The sequence below is a fragment of the Pituophis catenifer genome, unplaced genomic scaffold, assembly GCF_029215685.1.
Source record: "Pituophis catenifer annectens isolate HBS135680 unplaced genomic scaffold, rPitCat1.0.hap2 SCAF_1, whole genome shotgun sequence".
NCBI classification, from domain to species: domain Eukaryota; kingdom Metazoa; phylum Chordata; class Lepidosauria; order Squamata; family Colubridae; genus Pituophis; species Pituophis catenifer.
Window position 1 is genome coordinate 301,708,530 of NW_027256881.1, and position 15,680 is coordinate 301,724,209.

At 36.4% G+C, this 15,680-nt stretch overlaps 1 protein-coding gene across 1 annotated transcript in view; it reads right to left on the reverse strand.

Moving 5' to 3' along the window:
• Positions 1-15,680, reverse strand: part of CEP128 (centrosomal protein 128) — a 167,849-nt gene that overhangs the window by 89,169 nt on the left and 63,000 nt on the right. Inside the window, exons 16-17 of the mRNA XM_070931475.1 lie at positions 7,685-7,861; positions 4,455-4,514 (exon numbers count right to left, since the gene is read on the reverse strand). Of these exons, the coding sequence (XP_070787576.1) occupies positions 4,455-4,514; positions 7,685-7,861 (237 nt within the window). The remainder of the gene's footprint in view (positions 1-4,454; positions 4,515-7,684; positions 7,862-15,680) is intronic.

Sequence of the window (15,680 nt, forward strand, 5' to 3'; positions counted from 1 at the left end):
TTTCAGGTGCAAAATACAGTTTTTCAAAGGCCCTTTTATTTCATGACTAACCTACTAATAACTAAAGAGGACTCAACTGGCAGATTTATGAATCAATTACCACATCCCCTTCTTGATACTTAGTGCCTGGAGTTTCAGCATGAACAATCTGAATAGTGAGTCTGTTTCCTCTACTGCCCTTGTCCTCCAGTTCAAACTCTTATCTCCACTATTTATGGTGATATTCATTCTTGGTCCATGGGCATTACAAACAAACCCATCAATAACTTCAGGCAATCTTGCGAGCAAACAAATGCAATTTCACCCAAGTCAGTTGGTCAACAGTTCTCCTTTCATTGTGACCCTAATATACTATGAAGACAAGCCATGTCTCGTGAAGTAGAAAAAGCATTTCCAATTGAGAGAAGTTTAACATTATTAAAAGATACAAGATAAAGTTGCTTACAAAGTCACTGAACTAAAAAAATAATGGTTAGATCTTAACAGGCAATAATGTCTTGATCTAATAAGCTAAAAAAAAAGGAACCAACGATTATAGGAAAAAGGAATCAGATTTCAAATGTCTCATAAAAGGTTTTGAGAAATATGTGAATTCAAGACAATTAAGACTAGGATTGGAAAACGAGGAATGAGACACAGTGCCCTTTCAATACACATTTAGAATATAATTGAAAAGTGCTATCAGCATATATAATTTATCATCATAGAATTTTCTTTTGGAATGAATAGCTAGCTGCATTACAGCATTACAATTACCTTCCCAGTTATCTGGAACTACCCAATTATCTGGAAACAGTTTCATTCTGCTAGACCCGAGAAAGCGTACAGGGGCCTCGAAATTGTAAACCCCACCACCTGTACATTAGATCTATGCCCCTCCTTCTTGGTTAAGGCACCTGGGAGATGTCATCTGGATAGGTTCAAGCAATGGTCAATTCATCCTTGTTGAAAGGGGTGTTCTGGACCTCTCTTAAAGAGGCACTGATGTGCCCCCTCCTCAAGAAGCCATCGCTGGACTCTACCATTCTGAACAGTTTTTGTCCAATCTTCCCCCCCCTCTCCTTTTTAAAGAAAGTGGTTCAGAAGGTGGTGGAGTTGCAACTCCAGAGGATCCTGGGGAAAACATATTAGCTGTAATCTTTGGTCAGGTTTTAGGCCCAGATATGCAACCAAAATGTTATCAGTCCCACTTATGATCTCTGGTGTGATGGAAGTGGTGCATCCAGCCTTACTTTTCTTGATTTCTCGGTGACTTTCAATAGTATATACCCATAGTATAGCAATAGCAATAGCACTTACTGCTTCTTAATGCTTTACAGCCCTCGGTAAGCAGTTTACAGAGTCAGCATATTGCCCCCAACAATCTGGGTTTTCATTTTACCGACCTCGGAAGGATGGAAGGCTGAGCCGACCTTGAGCCAGTCAGAATTGAACTACTGGAGTGAGCAGTGAGTTACTCTGCTGCAATATTGCATTCTAATTACTGTGTCACCACGACTCGTATCCCTCTGGGCTTCACTTAGGGACTTGGGAGTGGGCAGCATAGCTTGTGCTGGTTCACCTCCTTCCTCCGAGGTTGATCCCAATCAGTGTGGATAGGGAGTGAGAGGTTTTGGCCCTTGCTTTGTGGTGTTCCAAAGGGCTCAGGGCTCTCTCCGCTCCTTTCTAACATCTACATTATACCGCTGGGTGAAATAATCTACCCTCATAGGATGAGATATCACCAATATGCTTATAATACACAGCTGTGTCTCTGTCCCAGGTGAAGTGAATGGTGCAGAGGATGTCCTTTTGGGGTGCCTGAAGGCTGCACGGGCCTAGAGGGAACAATCAACTTCAACCAAATCCTAATAAAATGGAATGGCTGTGGGTGAGCCCCAAATTCCTGTATCTAGGAATTTATCATCTCTGATCTTGGATGGGGTTAGACTATCCCAGAGAGACTCAATGGGTAACCTGGGCATCCTCCTGGACTGACACTCCTGCTCAAACAGCAGATAGCAGCCATGGCTAGGAGAGCCTTTGCTTAGCTTTGTGTTTTGCACCAGTTACCCCCTTTCTTGGATTTGGGAAGCTGTCGGCTTGGTCACTCATGCCTTAGTCATCTCCCTTTTGAACTAATGCAATACACTCTACATAGGACTACCCGTGAAAAGTTAACAAGAAAGTTCAGCTAGTACAAAATGCAGCCATTTGGGTAATTTTAGGTGTCCAAATAAGGGTACATTTAACATCTCTGCTTCTGCTGCATTGGTTGCCAGTTTGCTTCTGGGTCCAATTCAAAGTGTTGGTTGTGGCCTATAAAGATCTACCTGGCATGGGGCTAGGCTACCTATGGAACAGTCTTTGTTCCATTCCATCAGTTTGCCCCATCTGGTCAGGCAGGAAAACCCCGTCAACTAAAGAACTCTGACTGGTGGGGCCTAGAAAGCAAGCCTCCTCTGCTGTTGACCTCTATAAAATATTCTTCCCCCCAGAAGCGAGGCAGACTCCCATTCTCCTGGCCTTCTGAAAAGAGTTAAAAGATGTCTCTGCAGCTTCAAGTGAGGAGCCCAAAGGAACACACAGCCGTGAAGTTGGTTAGTTTCCTGAAAGCCCTCTTTTCACCTTTTATCTAATTTAATTCCTTGCCTCCTCTTAAAATTTTTAACTTTTATACATATTGTTTTATATTTTAACATTTTATTGCACACTGCCCAGAATTTGTGTTTGAGGATGATGGGTGCTTCAGGAATGTGAAAAACAAACAAACAAACAAACAAACAAACAAACAAACACACTCTACAACATTACAAACTGCATCCACAGAATGTAGTGAATATGCACCATTTAAAAATACAGATGCAGATATAATGCTATGCATTAGTCAGCTTCAAAATTGAAAAAGAAAAATAGCACTTTACTGGATAAACCTCTAGTGTGCTCCTAGCTTTCTACAAAGTTAGATATCTGGCAGATTTATAGAAATGTTAAATATCTATACGGAAGGGCCAAATATCTAAATACATGAAAGTATTACTGGGATATATAGCGGAACAAACATGAGACACGAGAACTGTACATTTTCTCTTAATTACTAAGGAATTAATTCACATTAACTTTTTTTTTTTAAAGTTTTATTAACATAAACAAATATAAAACACAAATACATGTAAACACTTATACATTAACAAAGAGTCAATCGACTAACTTCTAGAAAACCTTCGCATCGGTGATTAATGTCCATTTAACCAATTTTCCTTAATCATACTATTTACAAATTCACTTGCTTATACCTTAATATATTCATTGAAGTTCAGCAATATCTTTCTACAAACATATTAACCATTTATTTATACAATCCTACGGCTCATCTCATGTATCTATTTCTACAATTCTTGAGTTATGTTCTCCTAATGTCCTATGTTGTTGGCCCTATCCTTCTTTCTAACCATGTGTACCATTTTTGCCAAACTAAATAAAAGTCAGTGTTCTCTTTATCTTGGAGCTCTTTTGTGAGCCTATCCATCTCTGCGCATTCATTTATTTTTGCTATTATTTTTTCTTCTGTTGGTATTATCTCGGATTTCCAATTCTGAGCGTACACTATACGTGCCGCTGTCAATATGTGGATGGTAAGATATTTTATCTCCTTAGTACACTGTGGTGTAGTCATTCCAAATAGAAAGAATTCTGGTTTCATTTCTACACTTTGCCTCGTTGTTTCTTCGATTATTCTCTTAATCTCTTGCCAGTAGCGTTGTGCCTTCCTGCAAGACCACCAGAGATGGTAGTATGTCCCCATTTGTGTCTTGCACTTCCAACACATTGGTGATGTGTTTGGAAACATTTTAGCCAAACGTGCCGGAGGAAGGTGCCATCTATAAAATATCTTGTATAAATTTTCTTTGTATGGAATCGACAGTGTCATCTTATAATTTTCTGCCCATAGCTTGTCCCATCTATCCAACTCTATATTGTGACCTATATTTCTTGCCCAGCTTACCATGTTTTCTTTCACTGTTTCCTCCTCTAATTTATACCTTATTAAATATCCATAAATTTTAGATATTATTTTCTCATCTGTGCCTTTTAAAATTTTATCTAGTTCACTTGGTTGGCTTTGAAAATCATAATGTCTCCGGTCTGCTGTATATTTTGACTCAATTTGAAGATATGGCCACCAATCAATCATAATGCCTCGTCTTTCCAGTTCTTGTCTCGTAAGTAGGTCTCCCTCACTACTCAACAATTCTTGATATTTCCGCATCTTTCCTATTTCTATAGTGTTTGGATAAATTAGCGCCTCCATAGGCGACAACCATCGTGGGATTTTACTATAGTGTTGCCTTCTGATATCTTGCCATGTTTTATATAGTGCACCTCTTATTACATGTCTCTGGAAGTACGGATGTTACATTACATTAACTAATGTACCTAAATTTTAATTTAGATATTAAAAGATCTGCACTTACTTTTGTCTCTGCTAACCAGCGATGAGGATCGTTTGGTATCCCAGATATAAGTGATGTGGCCTAAATTAAAAATAAAAATGAAAATATGGACACATATTATATATAAGCCAGTTGTATTACTTAGGCATCCACATTTTAATATAAACATTTTGTTCTTTACATTTGCAGCTGCATAATATATTCTATAGTTTATATTTTTAACACAAGAGTAGGTATATTTTGGAGGAATATTTGAAACACTGAACTTTTTAATGTAACAATATCCAGTTTTAATTCTATCTCTAAAGACAGACAATACCACTCCGGAATGAGAATTGTGCATATTCAGAAAGCACTAAGGAACTGAACAAGTCTCATTTGTCCTAAGTGACATCAGATCGAACAGATTCCTAACCAACTTAGCTGACAATTTTGTGATCCAAAAGGTAGAGGAGGGAACTAGAGGGAAAACTATACTGGACCTAATTCTTACTAATAGAGAAAAAGTGTTAAGAGTTGAAGTTGCCAGGACCTTGGGTGAGAGTGACCACATCATACTGGAATTCAATATAATGCAAACACAAGCAATAGAATATAATCCAATCAGTGTCTTAAACTTTAAAAGAGCCAATTTTAACAACTCAGAAAGAGCCTAAGCAAAATTTCATGGATAAAAATCCTAAAGGGGAAAACAACTCAAGAGCCGAAGTGGCGCAGTGGTTAGAGGTCTGTACTGCAGCTACTTCAGCTGACTGCTAGTTCAGCAGATCAGCAGATCAAATCTCACCGGCTCAAGGTTGACTCAGTCTTCCATCCTTCCGAGGTGAGTAAAATGAGGACCCAGATTGTTGGGGGCAATATGCTATTTAGTATACTGTCGATTATTGTAAGCTGCCCAGAGTCCTTGGAGAGTGGGCGGCATAGAAATATGATTAATAAATAATAATAATAATAATAATAATAATAATAAGAAGAAGAAGAAGAAGAAGAAGAAGAAGAAGAAGAAGAAGAAGAAGAAGAAGAAGAAGAAGAAGAAGAAGAAGAAGTGTGGAAAACACTGAAAAATATGATCATAAAAGCAGATGACACTAAGCTGGCAGGAATAGCCAACACCCCAAAAAGATCTTGACAGACTTGAACAATGAGCCCTATCCAACAAAATGAAATTTAATGTAGAGAAAAACAAGGTTTTACACCTGGGCAGGAAACCCAAAGATACAAGTACAGATTAAGTGAAACCTGGCTCAAAAACAGTAACTGTGAGGGACCTTGGAATCCTAGCGGACAATCATGAGTCAGCAGTGTGCGGCAGCAGCCAAAAAAGCTAATACAATCCTTGGTTGTATAAACAGAGGTATAGAATCAAAATCACATGAAGTATTAGTACCGCTTTATAAAGCCTTAGTAAGGGCACACCTGGAATACTGGATCCAGTTTTGGTCACCACATTACAAAATAGATGTTGAGACTCTGGAAAAAGTGCAAAGAAGAGCGACTAAGTTTATTAAAGGTCTGGAGATTAAAACATGTTAAGAATGGTTGCAGGATTTGGGTTTGGCTAGTCTAGAGAGAAGAAGGGCTGGTGGGGGGGGGGGAGAAATGATAGCAGTATTCCAGTATTTGAAATACTGCCACAAAGAGGAGGAGGTCAATTTATTTTCCAAAGCTCCAGAGGGCAGAATAAGAAACATTGGATGGAAACTAATCAGAGAAGCAACCTGGAATTGTCCTAACAGTGAGGACGATTAACCAGTGGAACAGCTTGCCTTCAGTCATTGTGGGTACTTCATCACTGGAGATTTTAAAGTAGAGACTGGACAGTCATTTGTCTCGAATGGTTTAGGATCGCCTGCTTGAGCAGGGGGCTGGCCTAGGACACCTCCAAGGTCCCTTCAAGCTCTATTCTGATTCTGATTCTTTTTAACAATTGCAAACTTAGATTGTTCATAATATAAGGAGATATTTTAAAGTTATTTCTGAATTATTAGAGAAAATCTAATAGCAACTGAAAAACTGTTAAAAATTATTTTTTCAAGTTTTCTATATATTAAGAACTACCATTTTGAGAAGCTTGTAATATAAATACACATTTAGTTAAAACCAATAGAACAAAATATAAAAAAGAAATTAACATATAATCTTCATGATTTAGTGTCCCAGATTAGAAACCCTGGCACAAGTTTACTAAGTTTACTTGTCACATGAAGACTACAGACACACCATGTGAACTACAAACACAGCATGTAAGATTCTATTCCAAATTATATATGATTCTAATATTATATTACCCAAAAAACATATCCATAATGGATCCATGTACAGTAAAGAATTATGTTTTTTCTCCCAGGCTAAAATGATATCGCTTGCAACTGGACAGGTCACATAACATACCAGGACTAATAGGATGTCATTTGTTCCAAAGTCACCCAATTATTAAAACAAGTTCTGGCAATCTTAGAAAATAGCATATAAATAGCAAATTGCATGTATGAAGTTAAAATTTATCTTGGACTATTTATTGGAGATAAATACAGAAAAATAGGAGACTGGAAAAATGATCTTATTAACTGTTTCTTAAAATTTTAATTGCTAACTGATGAAAATATCATTTGCAGAGTGAGAAAATCACAGAACAGCTAAGATGTTCTCTTAAAATCAGACTACCTGCTAGTCTGGCCTTCACAGACCTGATGTTAGAACATGCCAAAAGCAGATATGATTAACAGTGAATTACAGCTAGGAATAATACACTATTTCTTAGAACCATGGAATAACATCAAGTGTAGTATTCACTTTGTTGTTTGACGAAAAGTCTGCATTAGTAATAAGAAGCAACCAATTACATTTAAAAGGACTTCCATATGTATCTATGTAGATTGGTTCTTCTTTCAGGACCCTTGCCAAAGACATAAGACTGATAATAAGTAAAGAAGGCATTTATAATGCTGGTACTACAGTTACAGAATATTGTCCCCAGAGAATCTAACCTTGTCAGTGCAAGCGGAAGATATTTTTTCTTTTCTGGCTTTGTAACTTACTCAATTATAAATATAAATTTCACGCTTCTTCAATAATGGTTGTCCTCTCTATTGAATTTACCTTGCTTCAGTTTTAAGTTGTCGTACGGTTGTTCCATGTCATACTTTACTGATCTCACATTTTATGCCCTCATTTTTATTTTGTAATAATACAGAAATAAAAATAAAATTCCAGGCATAAATAAATTAAAAGAACAATTGAGAGATAATTACTGTCATTTTCTCCATAGATTCTCTTGAAAAGGCTTGACAAGCTGCATCAACTTCACTTCCTATCATAGTGTAGATGGATTCATGTTCAGTTTTCAGACTTTGTAGTTGATCATGAAGTTGAAGCCTTTCTTCATCCAACCTCCTTAGATGATCATCTTCACTATTTATTATTTTATTCTAAAGCAAACAATAACAAAGTAGAAACAAGAAATGTATTTATCATGTATTTACAATTAAGTGCAGCAGTTACAGATAAAATATTCTAGCTGCCTAGAGTAGCCCCACAGCAAAATAGGCGGCAAATAAATTTAACAAATAAATAAATAAGTAAAAACAGCAATTAATACCATTACAAACTAAAAACAAATGAAAAACCACAAAATAAAATAAGGAACATTTTAACTAAAGGGCCCATGACATAGAATAAAATGATGATTTGTACACTGAAAACATTGTCTTCTCTATATTTTCAATATTGAAAAAAAAATCTTCAGAAATATGTAGACTTCTTAGTCATTCTGTGAGTCTGATAATACCCAATTATATGTCTGAAGACACTTTCATATTTCAAATATAACTTTTAACAACATGATCCTCGCATCAACCAAGCCTCTTCAAGAACTTTTTCTTTTTCTTTTAAATTTTAATTATATTGTTTGATGAAGAATGTGTGGACCGTTAAAAACTTTCAGAAACTCCTATCCAGTTTGACTTCAGTAAAAATTATTTTTAAAAAAACAATTCAATCAACAAAACCCTAAATCACAGATTTGTTGCAAGTTTGACAAAATTAAGATAGCAAAGCTTTTTCCCTCAGATTAGCACTCTTTTATGGTCTATTTTCTCTCTCTTTTTCCCTTGATCTTAGGCCGTACCCAATGAATTCATCTTGAAATAAACACAGTATGTAATAGTGGCAGGATAAATGTTATAAGTGTGAATTACTCTACAATTTCCATACACATTCTATGATATGTAAGAATTCTTCAGGAGGCATGTGTAGCCCAGGGATTTTATGGATTCTATCAGCTTGTAAACTAAACTATACCTGATGTCACGGCAAGAAAATCTTTCCTAAAGGGGACAAGCCTGTTTGTAAGGCTTAAATTACCCATTCCCCTTTTAAATATTGTAATTATTATTATGGTTTGCTACAGTTAGCCAGATGTTTAGACTGGATTTGGCCTTTTTATCCACTAGTTGAACCCTTCACAAGGAACAGGCAGATATTATTTGACGGTGTTAAAGGTATCATTGCAGTATATAAGTAAAGCTTCCTTCTGCAACTGACTGAGGGTGATTTTGTCAATGCCAATAGTGTACAAGTGGTACTACAGATGTTTTGGGATAGCACTCAAGGTGCTTATTACTAAAGATACTATCTTTGTTTTCTTTTGCCATGATAGTTCTACTATTTGCAGATGTTTGCTTTTTGTGATTTTCTCCACTTCTTATTCTTCTGTTCTGCTGTCAGGTACTACCATCTCCACTATTCAAATTTCTGATTTTGCTTATCAACCTTTGCAAAATCTGAAGTGTTTATGTGGCAGTTGCTTGTCCATTTAAATCCTAAAATCCCAGAGCACTTTAGCTTCTTCATTTTCTATTAAGTTGTCTATGTGTTGTGGTCCCACCAGTTCTTGGTTGCAAGTAAGTGGTATTGGTTGCAGATTATTAAATCATGAATGAAAACCAATATAAGTGTCTCAAGGTAATGTTGCAGGATCCAATCTGGGACCAGAGGTTTAGTCTTCTGAGCTTTTGGACTTGTGCTGGAGCCCATCCTCGGGGAACTTCTCTCTAGCAGATTTTTAAATGCACTGTTGTTGCTACTTTGTCATGTTCTTTATAGTCAAGGTGTCTGTGTGAACATCTTGAGCAGCTAACTAGGTAGTCTCTTCTATCTTTGAATTCTCTACCTCTTCTGTCTTCTCAATTCTGACTTGGTGTGCATTTTTTCATAAGGCTTGGTTTTGTGCAGCCAGAATTAGACCTCTGTCTCTTTCTCCATTTTCCTGCTCTTAGACATTGCCACATATTCTTGCTATTTGCTTGTCCTGCTATTTTTAATGTACTGACCAATTAATACTTTGTCTTATCATTTCTCTTTTCTATTTTTCATTCAGTTTTCTTGTAGAGCAGTTTGTCTCTCCACTACTCAATAAGCATTTATGATGTATATAAAAAGATCTTCAGTGGATCTTCTTCACTGACCTTCAGATATTCTTCCAAAGCCATTTCTTCTTCAACTGTCCAGTGTACTTGCAGCATTCCACACCCACTTATTTTCCTTGTGTCAACACTGCTGTGCGGATGAAGGTCCTGCTTCAATGTCATTATTTTTCTGGTCTTTCTATCCTGAACTTTTCATTCTCTTTAGGTCAAGTTCACTATTCTAGCTGTGTATCTAATGACTGGAATTGCCCAGGTGTTCATTGTCTTGATGGTATTTCCTCCACTGAGTTGGGATTTTAAGATCTTCTTCACTCTCATGCATATTCACTTCTAACCTTCTTCTTGACTTTAGTATGCTTGATATTGTCAGTTGATGGATGCCCAGGTATTTGTAGTTATTTTCTTCATCCAGACCCTTGGCACATTTGTCCAGTCCAAACGCCATTGCAATATTTTGGCTATACAGACAGCGTTGAGTAGTGATTCTATTTCAGATGCAAAGGAGATGGGATACTACAACTTGGCAGATGTTTTTGATGTTTGAGAGCTATGTCCTGACTTGTTCAGTACTGTTGACAGAGGAAACAGTGCAATGAGAAACTGTAGTAGTGAGTCTCCTCTGCTGTTTGAGCAGTTTCCTTTTTGCTCAGGTGAAAAGACCTTGTTTTCAACTAAATGATGTAGGACTACATCAGCTACCATACCAGTTACAAATTTGAAAGTTATTAGCCGGAAGGTAATTGGCCTTTAGTTGTCTGGTGCTGCCCCTTTTTTAGGATGTTTCATTATCAACTAGGTTTTGTTATTATATGATTCACTGGAACATTTGTAAAAATTATCATGTGCCAGTAATGAAAAATTGATGGGAACAGAGAGTTGAAAAAGTAGATGAAAATGAGCAGGTTAAAATATTGTGGGTTTCCAAATACAAACTGATAAAAGTCTTGGCTCATAACAGACCAGATTTAACTGTGGTTGAAAAGAAAAATATATAGATAATTGATGTAACAATTCCAGGAGAAAATAGATAATACAAGAAATTGGAAAAAATCACAAAGTATGAAGATCTGAAAAACTAAAAAATGAATCAATATGGCATAAATTGGATAGCATTTACCAAAAATCTTAGACAACATTAGAAAATCTGCACATTGACAAAATTTCCATTTATCAATTGCAAAAATCCACACTGCTTTGATCCACACATATACCACATATATACATTACAACATCCTAGGGTCTTAGGAAGAACTTGATGTACTATATAAGAAGGCCAACACCCATTAAAGAACTGGCAGCTGTGATTTTACATTTTTTTCTACAATAATAATAATAATAATAATAATAATAATAATAATAATAATAATAGTAGTAGTAGTAGTAATAGTAATAAGCCAACCTCTTTCAAACAGCTCTTGAGTGCGTGTATGTGTATAAGATAAACTTTATGGAGGTGGGGACATTATGAAAAATGTTGTTACATGTTTCACACAAAATGTAATATAGTATTTTCAGTTCTGGACTGCGCCTGGAAGATCATGGTTCAGTTCCCCACTTGACCTGGAACTGTCTAATTTTCGATTAATCATTTTATTTATGCCAAAATTTGTTGTTGCGAGGACAGACACTGTTTAAACTCCTCTGAGATTTTAATATGAATGCAGAAAACAAAAAAAAAAATCAGATTAGTAGAGCAAAAGAAATATCCAGATCTACTTACTGCAATATATCTGTCTGTTCAATTATAGGGGGCATATCTAAGGTTTCTAAGAGCTCCAGGCAGTGCCACTCAGTACTAACTCTCATTATGGAAATTAGGCAGCAGTAGTAGCTGCTAATCTGATAGCAGTTAGACTGTTCCTGACAGCTATTTTCATTTGGAACATGAGAAACAAAGGTAAGAAAATTAAATACAGGTTGTCTCTTTTAAGTATACAGTGGGATTCTAACTCATTTCCCCCTTTAAAGCAAGGAGACACAGAATAAGAAGCATAAACTATAATTTCAATATAGTTTCAGCTAATTCCACAAAAACTGAGAATCTCTTGGTACAGCAACACTAAAATCCTGGATTTCTGATTTGGTGTTATGGATCAGGTCTCCAGGGATGATGAAAAAAAAGGGAGAAGCAGGAGGGAGAGAAGGGCAGTATAGAAGAAATAATAGCAAGATAATGGTTGATGGTTTCTTTGTAGTTTGGACACACTGTCACTTCTTATTTATATATCAGTTGGCTCTGCAGTATGAAGTGTGTGGTGGAGAATGGCTGAAATAGACTAAAGAAGGATTCTTTCTCTCATGTTTATCACATGGAAATTATCAAAGGTCCGATAAAATAACACTTTCTTTTTATAGTCTAATCCCAAATGTGTGTATGTATATGTGAATGTGAAAAATAATATTTATAAATTAAATATGAGTGGCATGAAGGCATACAGAGGTGAACAGAATCAAAGTTGAATTCCAGAAAGGAATGAAAACAAGAAGGTGAGAAGGCTGAAATTAAGACATTCTGCTCAGAGGTGGGTTTCAGCAGGTTCTGTCTAGTTCTGGAGAACCAGTAGTGGAAATTTTGAATAGTTCGGAGAACCGGTAGTAAAAATTCTGCCTGGCCCCGCCCCCATCTATTCTCTGCCTCCCAAGTCCCAGCTGATCGGGAGGAAATGGGGATTTTGCAGTAACCTTCCCCTGGAGTGGGGAGGGAATGGAGATTTTACAGTATCCTTCCCCTGCCACGTCCACCAAGCCACACTCACAGAGTCGGTAGTAAAAAAATTTGAAACCCACCACTGATTCTGCTGCAGGCCATAGTCTTGAAGATTTCTAGAAGATACTAGTTTCAAATGAAATAGGTGACCAGAAAACACAGAGGTATGGAGAGAAAGAGTCATTTAGGTGACATGGCTGGTACTGAAATTTGATTGATTGATAAATAAATAAATTTCCACCAAGCTCTCTTACTTTCAGCTACTATTATATTTACAGTATTTAGTGCACTAGTGGTTCAGAGTTAAGTTGGCATTTCAGTAGAAAGGAAAGTTGAGCCAGAGTGGACACAGTTGACATCATGGAATAAACAAGTTAGCAAAGAGCCAACGTAATCTACACAGTCTTTAGTCAGCAAAAGTAGCAGCTATTCCAGAGAAGACACGGTGGAAATAATTGTTATTGCCATTTACTGTAGTTTGCACTTCTAGCTTTCAGAATTGGCAAAAAAAAAAAAAAACATACAGTCACTGGAGCTCTCTGTAAATTCTTCCATCCAGCAAATAAGCAGAACCCACAGAACAGCTCATATTCAATATCTGAAGATTTATTACAAAGCAAAATTGTTTAATTTTACACTTCAGTGCTACAGTTCTTTCTCAGCTGACATCTTTTGCCTGACACAAACATCTCACTCAAGACAGCTTAGTTTAAAGCATCAATATATGTTGGGCAGAAAAGATTGAAGAATTATATGCAGATCATTCCTAACTTTGAATTTTGTCCATTAGGAAGACAGGATTTCTGCAATCAATCAATATAAGAGGAGGATAATGAGGATAAACTGGAGAGAATAATCTACATTTAGTCAAAATCCTCAGTTTGCGAGAGCTAGTACTAGCTCAAGACTTGGTAAGAACCCAACTCAGAGATTTCAAAGGCATTAAAACAAGCACATCTTTCCAATGGCACCCTACCTGAGTTTCAGAGTATTTCAGAGCAGAATATCTGCTTGAAGTTTAAACGGCAAGTTGCTGCCATTTTAAACTCTCAAAATGTACTGCTTGATACATTTAGACGTTGCACTAGGGAAGTTAACTGGTACCGTGGCACTGAGAAAAATCACTTTCTGCTAGAAAATTCTGCAACTTGTTGCTGCCAGTAATAAAGCTGTACAGAGAGAGGTTCAAATGCGTGCAATTGTCATCTATGGAAGTAGTGATAGTATTACTGCAAAGAAGCTAAGACCATCCCTCTCAATGCCTTTATTAAAGTGCCGCTATTGTTGGGACCAAACTGCTTTGGCATTTTTAAAGAATGAACAATCTTTTTCATCTTTTTTACAGATCACATCCAATCAATAAAGAAAGCTGTGGGAAGTATGAGCAAAAGTTATCAGCCCTATTGAAAGAAGGAGAGACTCTTGGTTTTTCTAAATCTTTGGGCTAGCCTTGATACATGTTCTAAATTCAGCTCTACAATCTTTGTACTAGCATAACACTATGGCTACAAATGATTAAAATCAGTAGCATAAGCTACTTTGCGCAGGTCACCCTCGGGAAGTGAGGGGAGTCGAATGTCCACTTGCAAAGCTTTCAAGTTGCCATGAGCAGGAGGGAGGGAGAACTGATAGATTGATTTCCCTAACTGAAGTGCATTCCATACATTCTTCCCGACCGAAATCAGAAGGAGGGTGTTGGATTTCACAGCCAGCCAAAGTGATTAATTGGAGAATGTGATTTATGACATGGCCAGAGAGGAGGGGAGAGACAGGATCATAGGGGAACGTAAATCTACGTGGGATTAGTTCTAACTGCATCTGAATATTGCCGAAATAGTGCTTCTAATAAATGACTGTATTTCTTTTGAAGTTCGGCTCATGGCTCATGAATTAATTAGGGCATCTTTCGGAAACTTCACACTAACATCTCCTAATAGTTTTCAAGGAAAAGTATTCCCCTTCTTGTCCCTACCTAAAAACTACCTAATAAAAAGGCCAGGTAACTCAATAGCTTATCACAGCACATCATGAGGCACATCAAGTTCCAACGCAAAGACTCTCGTATAACACCTTTGGCCTCATATCTATGGAGAGAGCATGTTAAAGCCCAAGCAGAGATAAGAAGTAGAATCATTTCAGAATGGACCAGTTCCAAGGACAATAACAAACCCCGTATCTCCTGCTGGATCATTCTCAAGCTCCAGTTAGCCTACAACCGGTTTCCCACAATAGTCAGTTGTTTCCAGCAACCTAAAATAGGATTGCATTCTTCCACTGCACCTCTCGTTACTGATATCTAAAGCCATACTATCTTGCAGTCTTGATGTTTCATATGTCTTGGTATTTCATTTGTTATGACCATAACAATATTTATTATGGTAATAGCAAATAGCCAGAGAATTTTCTTTTATATTCAAACAGAAATGAATTTCCATAACTAATTACTGTATGTGATTATCTAATGGTATCACTCAACTAATAGAAAACACTGTGATCCATTCGTGACTTACAGTCATAGTAATGGGAGAGGATTTTATTTTAAATGTATCTCTTCTTTGTAGGAACCGCATGCTAACTTCCATATTGTTTTAAAGTGTAAGTCACAGGATCACAGTCCATTTGCTGAAGAATTACTGTATCTCCACGTACTAAATTAAAAAACAATCTACAATCGCCAATACTGTTATAAATTTAAATATAGAAAAGTGAGATTTTTCAAGACTTAATAGCTTTAACAGCTAATGGGTCTTTACAGTAGGAAAACCATTTGTCCTATTGCAAAGAGTTTATGCTTGTCATAAAGATTGCGAGTCGCTTTATACATATATATATATATATATATATATATATATATATTTCTTTATTTCTTTATTATATTTTTAATTTTACTTTTTTCTTTCTTTTTCCTTGCAGTTTTTATCCTTTCTATTCTCTGTTTTAAGTTTAATTTGTATTAGATATTACTATTACTATCAAAATATATATATATATATATATATATATATATATATATATATATATATATATATATTTCCCTCCATTCCAAATACATTTTCAGTTATTTGAGTGTAAGAAAATTTTGTCAAGACCACCTTGTTCAGAATTTTAAATTTT